The 18,082-nt window shown below is 47.5% G+C and overlaps 1 protein-coding gene across 5 annotated transcripts in view; it reads left to right on the top strand.

Annotated features, from left to right (window-relative positions):
• Positions 1 to 18,082, top strand: part of LOC144603581 (xylosyl- and glucuronyltransferase LARGE1) — a 305,179-nt gene that overhangs the window by 153,169 nt on the left and 133,928 nt on the right. For all 5 annotated transcript variants that reach the window (XM_078416998.1, XM_078416994.1, XM_078416995.1 and 2 more), the window contains exons 3-4: positions 6,218 to 6,504; positions 11,262 to 11,344. In XM_078416998.1, the coding sequence (XP_078273124.1) occupies positions 6,218 to 6,504; positions 11,262 to 11,344 (370 nt within the window). The remainder of the gene's footprint in view (positions 1 to 6,217; positions 6,505 to 11,261; positions 11,345 to 18,082) is intronic.

Here is an 18,082-nt window from a genome sequence, read left to right as displayed (position 1 = left end):
GGTGCAGCTAGGAACTCTGCTGCCCTATAATCCCAGTCAGCTGATTTCAATCCTGACCCCTGGTGCCTGAGTGCGGAGGTTATTTCTCTTCATTGGTTCACTCAATGATTCCTTATTATCACGTGTACAGGCATACAGCAAAGTTGTATTTTTTGCCTGCGGTTCAGTAAAGTATTTCCATACGTAAGCGCAATCCCCGATGACTACAAAGTGCGGAGAAATAGTCCACTGATTCCGCGTGCAAGAGTCGCCAGGTTTTGGCGCAATTTTCAAAGTCCAGTCCTGTCCGCGCACGCGGTCTTCTGCAGCGGTGCCCGATCCAAGCGAGCCTCAGGCTTCGGCAGGGCCTCCGTCCGGATCGTCCAGCGAACCGTCGTCCACCAACCGTTGTTGGGGGATTCCAGAACCAGCGGCCACAGTTTAAGAATAAGGGGTGGGCCATTTAGAACGGAGATGAGGAAAACCTTTTTCAGTCAGAGAGTTGTGAATCTGTGGAATTCTCTGCCTCAGAAGGCAGCGGAGACCAATTCTCTGGATGCTTTCAAGAGAGAGCTACATAGAGCTCTTAAGGATAGCGGAGTCAGGGGGTATGGGGAGAGGGCAGGAACGGGGTACTGATTGTGAATGATCAGCCATGATCACATTGACTGGTGGTGCTGGCTCGAAGGGCTGAATGGCCTCCTCCTGCACCTATTGTCTATTGTCTATTGTCCCTCTCCTCGCCCGGCCACATAAAGACTTTGTGCCTCCCGCAGCCGACCTTGAGGGCGCAGAAGGTACGACCCCCACTTCACTCTTACTTGCGTCTGCCGTACCCGGCTTCCTCCATCATTCCTCCTTCTGGCCACTCCCCCTTGTGGCACTCACCCTTCTCTGCTTTGTATTGGGTTGGAGTTTTGAGAATATATAAATAAAACTAATCGGAGGGGACGTGTTTAGAAGGAGGACAGGTCGTGATGTGAAGGTGGCGGGCTGGTGAGCACACTTTCCTGATAAAGCCATTTTTTAATTTAAAGATGTTGGCAATTAGCTGGTCCCATTTGTGTTGGTTAACGTGGCAGAACTTTAATTGGAAGTTTAGTGAAGTTCCAGAGAACTTTCCTTCTAAGAGCATTAAAATCACACACTCACAGCAGGACTGAGCGCTCTTTGAAGGTTTCCTGCTGAATCTGCAGCAGAAGGGGGATTAAAGGCCTGGGTTTGCAGGCACTAATCATGCATTAGAAAGATTATACTCAATGAGAATGAGTCTTTTCACTGAATGACAAGGGGCCCAGCAATGGGAATAGATTGATTTTAATTCAAACAAAGAAGCCTTTCTAAGATGGAGCTAGGTATTGCCTTAAAACAAACTGATGCAAAATCATAACAAAACTCTTCAAAGAGGCTCAGCGGGAGAATTCTGTGAGCCTTGGACAGGTATTTGAGAAGAGAAATAGGTTGCTAGTCTTGGCAGTGAACTGCAAAAGAAAAAATAAGGTGAACAATGTAGAGAATAAAGCGAGGATTACAACAATGTAAAGAAGTCCAAGCACTGGGGTGGAGGGTGGCTAATGTTGTCCAAGAATGTTGTCCAATGTAAAGAAGTCCAAGCACTGGGGTGGAGGGTGGCTAATGTTGTCCAAGAATGTTGTCCAATGTAAAGAAGTCCAAGCACTGGGGTGGAGGGTGGCTAATGTTGGTCAAGGCAGGCTAATGAGCGTCACATCTTGAGGTGAGTTGTTGGAGGAAATTCTGAGGGTCAGGATTTACCAGCGTTTGGATAGGGCGGCACGGTAGCGCAGCGGTAGAGTTGCTGCTTTACAGCGAATGCAGCGCCGGAGACTCAGGTTCGATCCTGACTACGGGTGCTGCACTGTAAGGAGTTTGTACGTTCTCCCCGTGACCTGCGTGGGTTTTCTCCGAGATCTTCGGTTTCCTCCCACACTCCAAAGACGTACAGGTATGTAGGTTAATTGGCTGGGTAAATGTAAAAAAAATAAAAAATTGTCCCTAGTGGGTGTAGGATAGTGTTAATGTGCGGGGATCGCTGGGCGGCACGGACTTGGAGGGCCGAAAAGGCCTGTTTCCGGCTGTATATATATGATATGATATGATAGGCATGAACGGATCAAGGCGGCACAGTGGCGCAGCGGTAGAGTTGTTGCCTTACAGCGCCAGAGACCCGGTTTCGATCCTGACCACAGGTGCTGTCTGTACGGAGTTTGTACCGTGACCGCATGGGTTTTCTCGGGTGCTCCGGTTTCCTCCCACACTCCAAGGACGTACAGGTTTGGAGTTTAATTGGCTTTGGTAAAATTGTAAAACGGTCCCTAGTGTGTTAGTGCACGGGATGATCGCTGGTCGGCGTGGACTCAGTGGGCCTGTTGGGCCTAAACATTGTGACAATGCTGATGGTTTGTCATCGTGTGAATGAGCAATAGACCGATGGAAAATAAATCCACCCAACAGCAGCACTGTGGTGAGCTGCTGCCTTACAGCGCCAGAGACCCGGGTTCAATCCTGACTACGGCTACTTGTCTACACAGAGTTTGTACCTTCTCCCCGTGAGCTGCGTGGGTTTCCTCCGAGATCTTCGGTTTCCTCCCACACTCCAAAGACGTACAGGTTTGTAGGTTAATTGGCATGGTGTAAATGTTAAATCGCCCCCAATGTGTGTAGGGTGGTGTTAATGTGCGAGGATCTCTGGTCAGTGCGAACTCGGTGGCCTGTTTCTGCGCCGTATCCCTAAGCTAAACTAAACTAACAACTTACTCTTCCTCATACTCTTCTTCTACGCATCTATTTTGTTGCAACAATGATCACAAATAAATAAGGGCTTACAAAAATGCCACTCAAGCCCACCCTGGTAATCAATCAAGTCCTGGCTGCTCTGATGGTAACTTTAACTTTATATTTCCATTGACCCCCAGAAACCTCCCTGCTCATCAAACGTCCATCTACATCTACCATCACGATATTCAGAAGTCTCTGCTTCCACTGTTCTTGGAGGCTTTCCACAGACTCCTGACTGTCACAAAATAAGTGCCCAACACGGGTGGCCCTGTAATTTTAAACTGTTGTTACCCTTACTTCTAGGTTCCGCTGCAACATTCTTTCCACATTCATTCTGTTAAGACCCCTCAGGATCTTATGTTTGAATGAAGTCCCCTCTAACTCTCCTAAGCTCCAGCAGATACCAGCCCAACCTTCCCTCAATGGATCACCTTCCCATTCCCAGTATCAGAACACAGACACGAAATGCCGGAGTAACTCAACAGATCAGGCAGCATCTCTGGAGAAAAGGAATAGGTGGCGTTTCTGATCGAGACGTTTTTTTGCCTATCTTCGGTGTAGACCAGCATCTGCAGTTCCTTTCCACATATTCACAGTATCACATGAGTAAACTTTTTCTGAACTATTTAGAGATGCAGCAAGGAAACAGGCTCTTCAGCCCACCAAGTCCATACCGACCAGCGATCATCACCCATTCACACGACATCTTTGTAGTCCCACTAGCATCCACTCCCGATTTACTGGGGGCAATTTTACAGAGGCCAATTAATCTACAGACCTCCATTGTCTTTGGGATGTGAGAGCACCCGTAAGAAACCTCCACAGTCACAGGGAGAACGTGCAAACTCCACAAAGACAGGAGGCAGCAGCTCTACCACCTGCGCCACTGTGCTGCTGACACGCACACGCTCACATCCAAAATGTATGGTGCAATGTAGAAGCAAGTCTTTTTCATATATGAGGAAGATTAAGCTGCATGTGACTACATGAATATCTAAGAAATCTTATAGGAACTTGTTAGACAGAGATTTAAATTACACTAATGATTGAAATTTTGATGATCACAACTTTTAATGAGAATCCAGTTAATTTGTTTTCAGCTACTTTGGTGTTAACACAGCTTGACGATCAGAATTATTTAGGGTTTTGCATTTGGATCCCACAAAGACTACCCTTTAGAAAATTAATGATATCATTATTCTCACCGTGTAACGATGACATAAATAATGTTTTATTAAAATTTCACTTTATTAGATTTTTGCAAAAGATAAAACACGCACTAATAAGTGTAATTATGTCGTTAAGAACTGCAGTTTCATCATAACTGAACTTTAGTGAGTGAGAATGGTGACACAGATAGACAGAGTGGTGCAGAACACACTTGGTAATAAAGATGTTGCATAAAACTAGATGGAGATGCTGTCTGTAACAGGTTGGTTATAAGCAGAATCTGATCTGGATGAGTAGCATCCCAGTCTCTAAAGGAAGAGACTCTAAAGGAAGTAAAGGTGAAACATTTTAGTGGTTCTGGCACAGGCTTCCAATACACCTTGGGTACTGGAATGGTACGAGAGGATTGAGAGGATCATGAGTGGCAGAGAAGTGAAGTGGTATAAAACTGGCAATTACAGGCAGGTGATGGGGAAGCTTTTAGAGCAGTAATCCATGACAGAATTAATTGGCACTTGTAAAAAAAAGTATGGGCTAATAAAAAAAACAGTCAGCATTAATTTGTTGAAGACAATATGTTTTTGGCTAATGATTTAGTTCTTTGAATAAAGTAATAAGATGGCTGATGAGAATGGTGCCGTGAATGGGGGATGTTCAAAAGGACTCTTGATAAAGTATTGCAAAAAGGCAATTAACGACCCGTGGGAGTAAAGGACATCGACAGTGTGGATTGAAAGCTGCCAAAGGTGGCTTGAAGCAGGGAGTAACGGTGAGGGGCAGGGTCTCAGAAAGGAAACAGCGTTGTTTCTGAACGAGCGTGTAAGAGCTGGACTTGGGCGAACGGGATTGATTTCAAGTTTGCAGGTAAGTTGAAACTAGGAGCTGGATTAAACGAGAAAAATCGACCGGAGAAGGGTTCCGATCTGAAACGTCACCCATCATTTTTATCCAGAAACGCTGCCTGATCCGCTGGGTTACTCCAGCGCTTGGTGACTCTCTTTGGTACATATCAACATTTGCAGTTTCTTTCTACACACCACCATTAACAGCTTTGATGCCAGACCTGATCTTTCGTGAACTGCATCACCAGAAATGGCATGGCTTAGACTGAGATGGGCCTCTCTGTTCCCTCAGAAGTTAGGGATGAGAGAGCAAGAGGAAGCGGTCTGGTTGGATCTGAAATTCTTGAGTCAGGGGAGAGTGTCCTATATTTTGCAGCGAAGACTCTAGCCTAAGAAATGGACACGGCGGCAGGGACTGCAACCCCCCGGCTGAGGACTGATCTTTTGGGAGCAGAGGGAGGAAGATTAGAAGGAACAGCAAAAATAAGCAGGGTTTAAAACTGGGGGTGGAGAGATCAAGAGTAAAGAGTCAAGAGGGTTTATTGTCAGATGTCCCAAACAGAACAATGAAATCCTCACTTGCAGCAGTGCAGCAGAATATGTAAACACTCGGCACGGTAGCGCAGCGGTAGAGTTGCTGCTTTACAACGAATGCAGCGCTGGAGACTCAGGTTCGATCCTGACTACGGGTGCTGCACTGTAAGGAGTTTGTACGTTCTCCCCGTGACCTGCGTGGGTTTTCTCCGAGATCTTCGGTTTCCTCCCACACTCCAAAGACGTACAGGTATGTAGGTTAATTGGCTGGGTAAATGTAAAAATTGTCCCTAGTGGGTGTAGGATAGTGTTAATGTACGGGGATCGCTGGGCGGCACGGACTTGGTGGGCCGAAAAGGCCTGTTTCCGGCTGTATATATATGATATGATATGATATGATAATATTCATAACAATAGTCAGGGTGGCACGGTGGCGCAGCGGTAGAGTTGCTGCCTTACAACGAATGCAGCGCCGGAGACCCGGGTTCGATCCCGACAATGGATGCTGTCTGTACGGAGTTTGTACGTTCTCCCCGTGACCTGCGTGGGTTTTCGCCGAGATCTTTGGTTTCCTCCCACACTCCAAAGACGTGCAGGTTTGTAGGTTAATTGGCTTGGTAAATGTACAAGTTGTCCCGAGTGGGTGTAGGATGGTGTTAATGTGCGGGGATCGCTGGTCGGCGCGGACCCGGTGGGCCGAAGGGCCTGTTTCTGCGCTGTATCTCTAAACTAAAAAAATGAAAAAAAAGTTCAGTATATTATATATATATATATATATGTATGTGTGTGTGTGTGTCTCTGGAGAACATGGCTAGGTGATGTTTCGGGGGTCAGGACCCTTCTGTGCTGATTTTCCCAATGCCGTGACCTTCTCTGTGTCTTTTTCCTTGTTGCAGATGAGAAGCCGGTCGTCCTAACTCCCTACGAAGCCCCTGCGAATAGCCCTCGGTATGTGTTCAACCAGAGAGAGCGGGAATCCCTGGAGGTGCGCGTGCGAGAAGTCGAGGAGGAAAACCAGGCCCTTCGTAAGCAACTCAGCCTTTCCCAGAACAGAGTCCATCGCCATGGAAACCATTCCAAAAGCTACTCCACAGAGGAAGGAACCGGAGACAATGAGGGGGTCCGCGCCGTGACCTGGAACAACTCCGAGTGTGGCAGGCATCCCACCGTCGAAAAGTGCGAGGTAAACTAACCTCTGCCCCTTCACGTTTCAACGCAAAGCCTCCCTTTTCTCCTCTGCATCATTTCTGCACAGTGCTAGGTTCCTGTACTTTAATTAGAACCAAAGTGTACCATGGAACAAGAGTAAACATTATCAGTGATGCTCATGCCCGATCTTAGAGAGTACAACCGAAGGTAGACACAAAAAGCTGGGGTAACCCAGCGGGTCAGGCAGCATCTCTGGAGAGAAGGAATGGGAAACTGGATTCTCATTAAAAGTTGTGATCATCAAAATTTCAATCATTAGTGTAATTTAAATCTCTGTCTAACAAGTTCCTATAAGATTTCTTAGATATTCATCTAGTCACCTGCAGCTTAATCTTCCTCGTATATGAAAGACTTGCTTCTACATTGCACCATACATGTTGGATGTGAGCGTATCAGCAGCACAGTGGCGCAGGTGGTGGAGCTGCTGCCTCCTGTCTTTGTGGAGTTTGCACGTTCTCCCTGTGACTGTGTAGGTTTCTTATGGGTGCTCCCACATCCCAAAGACAATGGAGGTCTGTCGGTTCATTGGCCTCGACAGACTGAGAGTCGGGGGAAAGGGAAACGAGAGATGAAGAAGGTACAAGGCACATAGAACAAATGGATGAAAGATACGCAAAAATCAGCGAAAAATCAACGAAAGGTGGAGCCCACAATGGTCCCTTGTTACATAACATAACATAACATAACAACACTTTATTGTCACTCGGCACAACACCGAGCGAAATTTCAGCAGTCACAAAATACAGCAAAAAGAAAAGAACACAGGACACCCGACCCCAACACAAACATCCATCACAGTGACTCCAAACACCCCCTCACTGTGATGGAGGCAACAAAACTTCCCCTCTCTTCCCCCCGCACCCACGGACAGGCAGCTCGACCCCTACCGAGGCAAACGACACGCACAGCCCCCGCAAGGGGATGGAAGGCCCCCCCGGCCGAGCCGCCCCGGGCACCGAAACGTCCCGCGGCCACACCGGGCGATGTTAAGTCCAACGGCCGAGCCGCACCGGGCACTGAAACGTCCCGCGGCCGAACAGCGCTGACGATGTTAAGTCCAGCGGCCAAGCCGCGCCGGGCACTGAAACGTCCCGCGGCCACACCGGGCGATGTTAAGTCCAGCGGCCAAGCCGCACCGGGCATTGAAACGTCCCGCGGCCGAGCCGCACCGGGCACTGAAACGTCCCGCGGCCACACCGGGCACTGAAACGTCCCGCGGCCACACCGGGCGATGTTAAGTCCAGCGGCCGAGCCGCACCGGGCACTGAAACGTCCCGCGGCCGAGCCGCACCGGGCACTGAAACGTCCCGCGGCCGCACCGGGCGATGTTAAGTCCAGCGGCCGAGCCGCACCGGGCACTGAAACGTCCCGCGGCCGAGCCGCACCGGGCACTGAAACGTCCCGCGGCCGCACCGGGCGATGTTAAGTCCAGCGGCCGAGCCGCACCGGGCACTGAAACGTCCCGCGGCCGTGGGGTAGTGATGATGAATTATACAGACAGTGAAACTCAACAGGACGACAGTGAAACAAATACGATGACTAGGGGAGGGGAGGGGCAGGGAGAGAAAGGGACGCAAAGGTTTATTTGAAGTTAGAGAAGTCAATATTCATACTGCTGGGATACAATGCAGTTTGAGCATATCTTCAAATGCTGACTGACTTCACACAAAATCTGCAAACTTCGCTCTTCTCATTTGCAACAAGTAGAAAATTCCAGCACCACATTCCTTGTCCTTTTCCATCAATATTCCCGTTGCCTAATTTTGTTTTTAAGACCTGCTGCAAGATGCCCTGTCTAATGAGTTTGAATCAGATAAGCAGCATGTGATTAGTGGTGGTAAAGACTATGAGGAGCCCATTTAATGTGTGACCTTTCTTTGAAGTAGACTCCCACCCTTATCGGGTTAAACTATGTTGCTCTGTTTTTCTATCCCTACCGGTATATTTAAACAATCTGCAACCTCTCCTTGGAATAAAGGTCCCTTGATCCTTCTGCCGTTCAGATTGCAGGGCATTGACCTACCTGTAAGCGTTTAATGCCTGCCAACAATTGAAACCAAACCCTGTGATCGGTTGACACAAGCAAGATTAAGATTACCAGGTGCCCTTCAAAGCATCAGCATGTGGATTAACACCTAGGATCAGGCTCCACCAAGAGTTAATCAGTCTGGCTATGTCCTCACTGATAGTGCAAGAGTTCAACAGTATAGTATGTATTGGTCACATGCGTTGGATATGGACTGAAACAGTGAAAAAAACGTACTTGCGAAGATAGATACAAAATGCTGGAGTAACTCAGCGGGGCACCTGCAATTGCTTCTCTAAGTGGGGGGTTGCGAAACGATACGATAAAACTTTATTTATTTATCCCAGGAGGGAAATTGATCTGCCACAGTCATAAAGCACAAGATACATGAAACATGAAATTAAAGTGACGAGTGGAATGGATTGGGGATGTGCAAAGATTAGGGGAGGGTGGGGGAAGGGGAAGACAGTCTACTCCATGACAGAAGGGGAAGGAGTTGCACAGTTTGATAGCCACGGGGGAAAAAGGATCTCCTGTGGCGTTCTGTGCTGCATCCTGATGCAACCAGTCTGTTGCTGAAGGTGCTCCTCAGGTTGACCAGTGTATCGTGGAGGGGGTGAGCTGTATTGTCCAGGATGCTCTGCAATTTGAAGAGCATCCTCCCCTCCAAGACCATCCAACTCCGCCTCCAGGACGGAGCCAGCCTTCCTGATGAGCTTGTTGATCGTGTTGGCGTCCATAGCCTTCGTCCTGATTCCCCAGCACACGGCAGCGAAGAAGATGGCACTGGCTACTGCCGATTAGTGGGGGACTGTGACAAACATCTCTGACTTGGCAGAGAGTAACCAGCATCATTCAGGTCAAATCCCACAGCCAGACTGTTGACAATCGGGAAATGTGAACCACACAATGTTAGTAAAACAAAACAAACTGCTGGAGGAACTCAGCGGGTCAGGCAGCATCTATGGGGGCAAATGGGCAGTCGACATTTCTAGTCAGGACCCTTCTTAAGTCTGAAACACTGTGACCCGAAACGTTGCCTGTACATTTTGCTCTACAGATACTCTCTGATCCATTGAGTTCCTCTCACAGTTTTTCTTTTGCTCAAGACTACAGCATCTGCAGTCTTCTATATCTCCTTCATGATGTTAATGGGTCAGAGATTAAATGAAAAATATCATAGAGATATTCACAGTGAAATGATTGAAGGCTGAACACCTTCGCTCAAGTCTGCCTGGACCTACCTGATCTCCCGGTTACCAAACACTTTAATTGCCCTTCCCATTCCCACACTGACATTTCTGTCCTGGGCCTCCTCCATTGTCAGAGTGAGGCTAAACGCAAATTGGAGGAACAGCATCTCATATTTCGCTTGGGCAGCTTACAGCCCAGTTGTAATGGTTTTGATTTCTCTAACTTCAAGTAACCCCTGTATTCCTTCTCTCTCCATCCCTCCGCCACCCAAGTCACACCAGGTTCTCGTTCTCAACTAGCAAACAACGAGCGATGGCCTGTTTCCTTTATGATCGTCACTTTTTTGCATATCTTTCATTCATTTGTTCTATATCTCTCTACTTCACCATCTATATCACTCATTTCCCTCTCCCCTAACTCTAGACTGAAGAAGGGTCTCGACCCAAAACGTCACCCACACCTTCTCTCCAGAGATGCTGCCTGTCCCGCTGAGTTACTCCAGCATTTTGTGAGCTACGAAGGTTATTGCGTGCTGCCATTTCATGGTGAAGTTTAGCAACTCTTGATCAGAGTTATGTTCATGGATCACCACAGTGCATTTGCTTTCACTAACACCGTGCAGAGAGCATGCTGGGTAAAACACTCTTTCTGTGATTCCAGTGTTCATTCTATTTCAACTTAGTTCTAAGTTAGTTCAAAGGCTGTTTGGGCTCATTGCATCTGTGTTCCTCATGAGTTATCCTGGTCCATACAGTGAAGCAGAATGTCATGTTGCAACTCCCACTGATGACCGTGCAGCATTGGGTAACTTCTGCTGCCGTGCTGAGCATTGAAGTGCTAATTGTCCCATCAGCAGACTGTGCTAAGCAGACTGACCTCAACCCTGTTCAGCAGTCAAGAGGGACGATAGACACAAATTGCTGGAGTAACTCAGCGGATCAGACAGTATCTCCGGAGAAAAGGAACAGGTGACGTTTCGGGTCGAGACCCTTCTGCAGACTGAGAGTCAGGGGAAAGGGAGGCATGAGATATAGACGGTGATATAGAACAAATGAATGAGAGATATGCAAAAAAAGGAAACGGGCCATTGTTAGCTGTGGGCCAGGCGAAGACGAGTTACAGACAATGAAACTCACCAGGACAGCAGTGAAACTGGCACAACGGTTAGGGTGGGGGAGGGACGGAGAGAGGGGGGAATGCAAGGGTTACTTGAGGAAAGCTGGTCTCGGCACCTGCTAAATAGATAGGAAATAACTTTTCCGTCGGGAATCTGCTCCCGATTGTTCCCCAGTCGCAGGATGATGATAGAAGTGCCGACTAAGATCGGAGTAACTTCGGGCTTTGCCATCCTGGTTAAATATCCGGACTATATGAACACAGCTCACACGTTGATAAGTGAGGTAAAAATGACCACTGCTGTGCAGTCCAACCTCAGCGAGAGCCAGCTCCTCGACCAGAGTGAAGAAGAGGATTCCTCTAACCTTGACTATAATTGTATTTGTCTTTTGCAGACAATCCACATCGCAATTGTGTGTGCAGGATATAATGCAAGTCGTGATGTTGTGACACTCGTGAAGTCTGTTCTATTTCACCGGTACGTATACATTAGCCCAGATTTAGTTTCTTTACTTTACACTTGATATATATATATATAGTGTGGAAACAGGCCCTTCAGCCCACCGAGTCCATGTCAACCAGTGTTCACCTCATACACTAGCATTATACTGCACACTGGGGACAATTTACAGATTTTTTCTAATTAACCTACAAACCTCTACGTCTTTGGAGTGTGGGAGGAAACTGGAACACACTGAGAAAACCCACGCAGTGACTGAGAGAACCTACAAGCATCGCGTGGACAGCTCCCGTAAGGCTGATGTAAGGCAGTAACACTACCACTGCCTCACTGAGCAGACAATGTGTAGGAAGGAACTCCAGATGCTGATTTATACCAAAGATAGACACAAAGTGCTGGAGTAACTCAGCAGGTCAGGCAGCATCGCTGGAGAAAAAGGATTATTTTTCTCCAGAGATGCTACCTGACCCACTGAGTTGCACCGGCACTTTGTGTTTACTTTCAACATAACAATAATATTAGTTACTGCAATAAAATGCTGGAAAGACTCAGCAGGTCAGGGTGGATCTGTGGAAGGATAAGCAGAGTTAACGTCTCAGTTCTGGTACCCTCGTAAAAAAATGGGGATGGTGGGTGATGATGAGTGAGCTGGAACATAGGGCAGCTTCAGTTACTATAATTCAACACTCAGCGTCTACAGTGGCCTGTTGACTAACATATTGTTGTTTACCCATACCTGACTGAGGTGAGGGTCCATAAATTGTACTCTGTGGCGGACAGTCATTAGGTGCGGACAAGGACAAGGACAAGAGAGCCAGTCAGTGCCAGTGCAGAGGGAAACAGTTAACGTTTCAGATCGTTGATCTACCATCGTTGTTCTATCTATCCCTGTTCTAGTGCTGCTTGCTCCAACTCCGCACCACCACCATTCAGACTACAATTCCTCACAGAAAGAAGGAACTGTGGATACTGGTTTACAACAGAAAGGCGCAAAGTGCTGGAGTAACTGAGTGGGTCAGGCAACATGTGTAGGAAGGAACGGAGATGCTGGTTTAAACCGAAGATAGACACGAAAAGCTGGTGTAACTCAGCGGGACAGGCAGCATCACTGGAGAGAAGGAACGGGTGACATTTTGTGTCGAGACCCTCCTTCGGACTAGTAGGGTCCCGACCCGAAACGTCACCCATTCCTTCTCTCCAGAGATGCTGCCTGACCCGCTGAGTTACTCCAGCTTTTTCTCTAATCTCCATTCATCATGTACTGACCCTGAGCAGAGTCTGACTGTACCTTTGTGGGCAAGCTGAACTCTCTCTCTCTCCCCCCCCCCCCCCCCCTCCCTCAGTTACTGGACTGTTAATTTATTTCCAGTAGTTTTAAAATTCATTTTAGTTGTAAAGGGTAGTAAATAGTGGTTATTTGGGCCCTTTGCTGCATTTCTAATTCTGTTCTAAATAATTCCCAATCCTCACTATCTGTCAGCTTGCACAATCCTCTGACTGACAGTCTCAAAGCATTTCTTGTTCACAACGGAATAAAATGTAAGTTCAAGTTCCCAGCTTTTGGCAATTTGGAAAGAGTTGTTTAAGCTGAAGATTTGCCTGCTCTCTTTCTGGTTGCAAAATATCCCAAGGCAATATTTGAAGAAGAGTAGATAGCTCTCCCTGTATCCAGACCTCAAACATAACAACAACAGATTAGTGTAGTTTAGTTTTGAGATACAGCGCGGAAACAAGCCCTTCGGCCCACCAGGTCCGCGCCGACCAGTGATCCTCGCACATTAACACTAGGGACAGATAACAGCAATCTTACTGCGCTGGATAATGCAGTGGTCAACATTGTTCAGTGGTGTGACTGCACTGTCAAGGGGGTTACTGGACTGTCAGTGAGGGCCCAGGCACTGCCCTAGTCGGCTTGCACAATGCTCTCACATCTATCGCAATGTTTAAGAAATGTTCAGACAGGTACACGGGTAATGTGAAGGAGACTCGACGGGTCATAGAGTCATACAGCGTGGAAACGGGCCCTTCGATCCAACTTGCCCACTCTGACCACCATGCCCCATCTAAACTAGTCCCACCTGCCTGCTTTTGGCCCATATCCCTCCAAACCTATCTATCCTATCCATATATCATGTAGGAAGGAACCACAGACGCTGGTTTATACTGAAGATAGACACAAAATGTTGGAGCTGAGTTACTGCAGCATTTTGTGTCTACCCATGTTTCTTAAACATTGCGATAGACATGAGGGCACTGTGGGTAGTTGGCGTTGATGGTGTGGGCTTGCAAGAATGGCTCCAGTAGAACCCCAGTTAGCATCGTACACACAAACAGCAGAGTATTGGTGGATGAGAGAACTGCACAAGGCAAGGGACCCTGTTATTGATGTGGCGATCTCACTGCCTTCACCTGTTCATTCAGAGTGCCTGTTCTACAGCTGTAATCAGGTAGGACATCATGTTCAAGCCTGCCAGAGCAGGGCAAACACCGATCTCCAGCCTCATCGACAGGAAAATACACGTGCTGAGCAAACTCCAAGGAGTGCCTTATATACAATGAAAATCAATGGCAAAGTGAAGGCATGCATGCTGAATGGTATTGACGGAGGCATGAGTGAAGGCAGCCGAGCTCTCACAACCAAGGTCACAATGCACGCCTATACGGCAGGCAGAGATCGCTGAGTGTGGGGGGCAAGAGAGCTCCAGGCATTGGTTACTGCAGTCCCATTGACCAGGGCTGACGCCATGGCCTGCACACACTCAGAGCAAAAGCACGCTGTGGAAACAGGCCCTTCGACCCAACATGCCCACGCTGACCAACATGCCCCATCTAAACGAGTTCCACCTGCCTGTTTATTGGCCCATATCCCTCTAAACCTACCCTATCCTGTGTACCTGTCTGAATGGTTCTTAAACGTTGTGATAGATGTGAGAGCACGGTGCTCACGATGAGGTGGAAATTGATCTGACCGTGGTCATGGCCAATGTCATCCTGAAACCAGTCATCAGAGCACTTGGGTAAAGAATGCTCTCGTCATGGGCCAATGTCGAGCAGGCATCGGAGAGGTTAGTCGACGGACTTTTGGAGGCCCTGAAGAAGCCTGGGGCTTCATTAGATCGGGCACCGCTGCAAGTGGCTGAGGGCATTGCAAAGCTGAGGGGGTCACCTTTCTCTTCCTGGAGCCTGTGCTCTGACCTTACATTGGTCTTCTCAACGGTTTAGTTTAGTTCAGTTTAGAGATAAAGCGCGGAAACAGGCCCTTCGGCCCACCGAGTCCGCGGTGACCAGCGATCCCTGTACATTAGCACTATCCTACACACACTCGGGACAATTTAGACATACACCAAGCAAATTAACCTGACATACCCGTACGTCTTTGGAGTGTGGGAGGAAACCGAAGATTGATTTTCCCACTGACCTGATTCCACCCAAGGATGTCTGATACGTATTCATCCCAGAGAATGTGTCATCCTTCCTGTGAAACCTCTACCTCCATTGCATTATACACCACACTAAAATGGCGCTCTTTTAGAAAGGAGGTGAGGAGGAACTTCTTTAGTTAGAGGGGAGTCAAACTGTGGAACTCATTGCCACAGAGTGCTGTGGAGGCTGTGGATATTTTTAATGCAGAGGTAGTCAAATTTTTGATTAGAACATGTCAAGGGTTGTGGGGAGAAGGCAGGAAAATGGGATTAGGAGGCAGAGATCAGCCATGATTGAATGGCGGAGTAGACTCAATGGGCCGAATTTTGATTATTGATAGCTGGGGTTTAGCACCCATTAACAAGTCCATTCCAACAGTGAACAACCTCATTCTGTCTTTTCCACAGAAGAAATAAATAATGTTTTTATTTGACAGCATTTCAGAACATTGGCAATGCATTCATAAACGTAGACAATTTCTCTTTGGCAACTCTCGCAATGGAAAAAAGAAAAGGAATATTTATTTAGGTGTTGACTGAGGTGTAAATATCGACAGGGCCTGGGTAATTATTGGAGAAGATTCTTAGGGATAGGATTTGCTCACATTGGGAAAAACATGGTCATATCAGGGATTATCAGCATGACTTGGTGTGCGTGCGTTATGCCTGTCTTACAAAACTGTTTTGAGTTTTTTGAGGAAGCGACGAAGATGGGTAGTACGTGGATGGTTTCTACACGGATATTAGTAAAGCATTTAGGGCGGCACGTTGGCTCAGCGGTAGAGTTGCTGCCTTACAGCACTTGCACTGCCAAAGACCTCAGAAGGCAGTGGAGGCCAATTCTCTGAATGCATTCAAGAGAGAGCTAGATAGAGCTCTTAAGGATAGCGGAGTCAGGGGGTATGGGGAGAAGGCAGGAACGGGGTACTGATTGAGAATGATCAGCCATGATCACATTGAATGGTGATGCTGGCTCGAAGGGCCGAATGGTCCTGCACCTATTGTCTATTGTCTATTGACCCGGGTTCGATCCTGGCTATGGGTGCTGTCTGTACGGAGTCTATACGTTTTCCCCATGACTGCGTGGGTTTTCTCCGAGATCTTCGGTTTCCTCCCACACTCCAAAGACATACAGGTTTGTAGCTTAATTGGCTTGGGTTTGTACACTTTGTGTAGATTGCCCCTAGTGTGTGTAGGGTAGTGTTAATAAATGCAGTCATTGCTGGTCGGTGCAAACTCGGTGGGCCGAAGGGCCTGCTTCCATGCTGTATTTCTAAACTAAACTAAACATTCAACAAGGGGCCTTAAAGTGGGTTGATACATAAGATTAAGAGCCTGGGTCTGCTTTGATTCACTAGATTGGATTCAAGATTGGCTTGGGCATAGATGACGTAGAGCAGTGGTGGAGGGTATTCTCTCTGGCCTGTGGTGTTCTACGGGGATCAGTGCTGGGGCCCGTAGCTTGTGAAATATACAAAATGATTTGAATAATATGTAGGTGTGCTCGTTAGCAAGTTTGCAATCCACTCAAAATTTGGCAGACCTGTGGATAGTGAGAAGGTTCTCAAAGGTTGCTGCAGTCAGCGATGCGGTCGGGGAAATGGCAGAGGGAGTTTAATCCAGTGAAGTGTGTGGTGTTGCTCTTTGGGAGGCCACATGTAAGTCCATAGCTCCCTGAAAGTAGCAATGTAAGTGGATAAGATGGTAAAGAACACATTTGAGAAGCCATGCGTGCCTTCATCGATCAGGGCTTTGAGTATAAAAGTTAGAAGCTATCTAAAACTTTCCTTAGGCCACAATTGGAGGGGATTGTGTGCAGTTTTGGTCACCCCATTACCTAGGGGATGTGGAGGCTTTACAGAGAGTGCAGAGCTGGTTCACCAGGATGTTGCCTGAGAGAGGATTAGCTACACATAAATACAATCAAGTCAAACTCACGCACAATAGGTGGAGCAAAGGGGAAGATACAGAGTGCAGAATAATTTGTGCAGAATAATTGATTAGTACCGGTGTCAGGGTTTATGGGGAGACGGCAGGAGAATGGGGTTAGGAGTGAGAGATAGATCAACCAGGATTGAAAGGCGGAGTAGACTCGATGGGCCGAATGGCCTAATTCTGCTCCTATCACTTATAGAGGGCGACATAGTGGCAGAGCGGTAGAGTTGATGCTTTACAGCGCCAGAGACCCAGTTTTGATCCTGACTACAGGTGCTGTCTGTGTGGAGTTGGTACGTTCTCCCCGAGACTGCGTGGCTTTTATCCGGGTGCTCCGGTTTACCCCCACCCTCAAAAGTCGTACAGGTTTGTAGGTTAATTGGCTTGGGTAAAATTGTCCAAAGTGAGTGGGATAGTACTGGTGTACAGGGCGATCCCTGGTCGGCACGGAGTCGGTGGCCCAAGGTCCTATTTCCGCACTGTACAGTCTGAAGCCTATATAGTGTTTTGTTTTACACAAAGGGTGGTTGGTGCCTAGAACGTGCTGCCGAGGGATGTGGAAACAGATATGACAACCGCTTTTAAGAGGCATTTAAACAGGCAAATGAGCAGGCAGAGAATGGAGGGATAATGACCATGTAGATGGGATTCATTTAATTTGGCATTATGATCAGCAAAGACATTGCGGACAGAAGGGCCTGTCCCTGTGCGATATTGTACGTGTACTTTATTTGAAGGTATTTATTCACAAAATGCTGGAGCAACTCAGCAGGTCAGGCAGCATCTCAGGAGAGAAGGAATGGGCAACATTTCAGTCTGAAGAAGGGTCTCGACCCGAAACGTCGCCCATTCCTTCTCTCCTGAGGTGCTGCCTGACCTGCTGAGTTACTCCAGCATTTTGTGAATAAATACCTTCGATTTGTACCAGCATCTGCAGTTATTTTCTTATACTTTATTCGAAGTCATTTCTCTGCGTTATATTAATTGTCGTACGATGTATGACCGGTTCAAAGATTGGACTGTCCGACTTGGCAGCTCCAGATTTGTCAACAACATTCAAAAAAGAATTGTAAGTAAGCCTTGAAATGGAAAGATTGGGGGGAAGGGCAGAGGAGTGGTGCTAATTAACTAATACTTTCAGGGAGTCCTTCTGCGCTGTAAAATGCTATCGTTTGTTAATGGCCCATTCATTGTTCTCAACAGATGGGTTGGCTCAAAGGTGCTGAACAATATCAGCATCAGACACTTTCATTAAGATAACAGACAGCGTTTTATCTGAAGGTATTAATCCTTCACCACACGCTGTGCATTTTACCGAAGGAGGACAAGGTCATCAGAGATGGATCGGACATTTCTCGCAATGGCAGCTCTGTCACCATTCATGCAGTGCCTGTAAAGG

Source organism: Rhinoraja longicauda, chromosome 20, assembly GCF_053455715.1.
Source record: "Rhinoraja longicauda isolate Sanriku21f chromosome 20, sRhiLon1.1, whole genome shotgun sequence".
In the NCBI taxonomy this organism is placed as follows: Eukaryota; Metazoa; Chordata; class Chondrichthyes; order Rajiformes; family Arhynchobatidae; genus Rhinoraja; species Rhinoraja longicauda.
The sequence above is the reverse complement of the archived record's forward strand: the minus strand, read 5'-3'. Positions and strand labels throughout refer to the sequence as shown.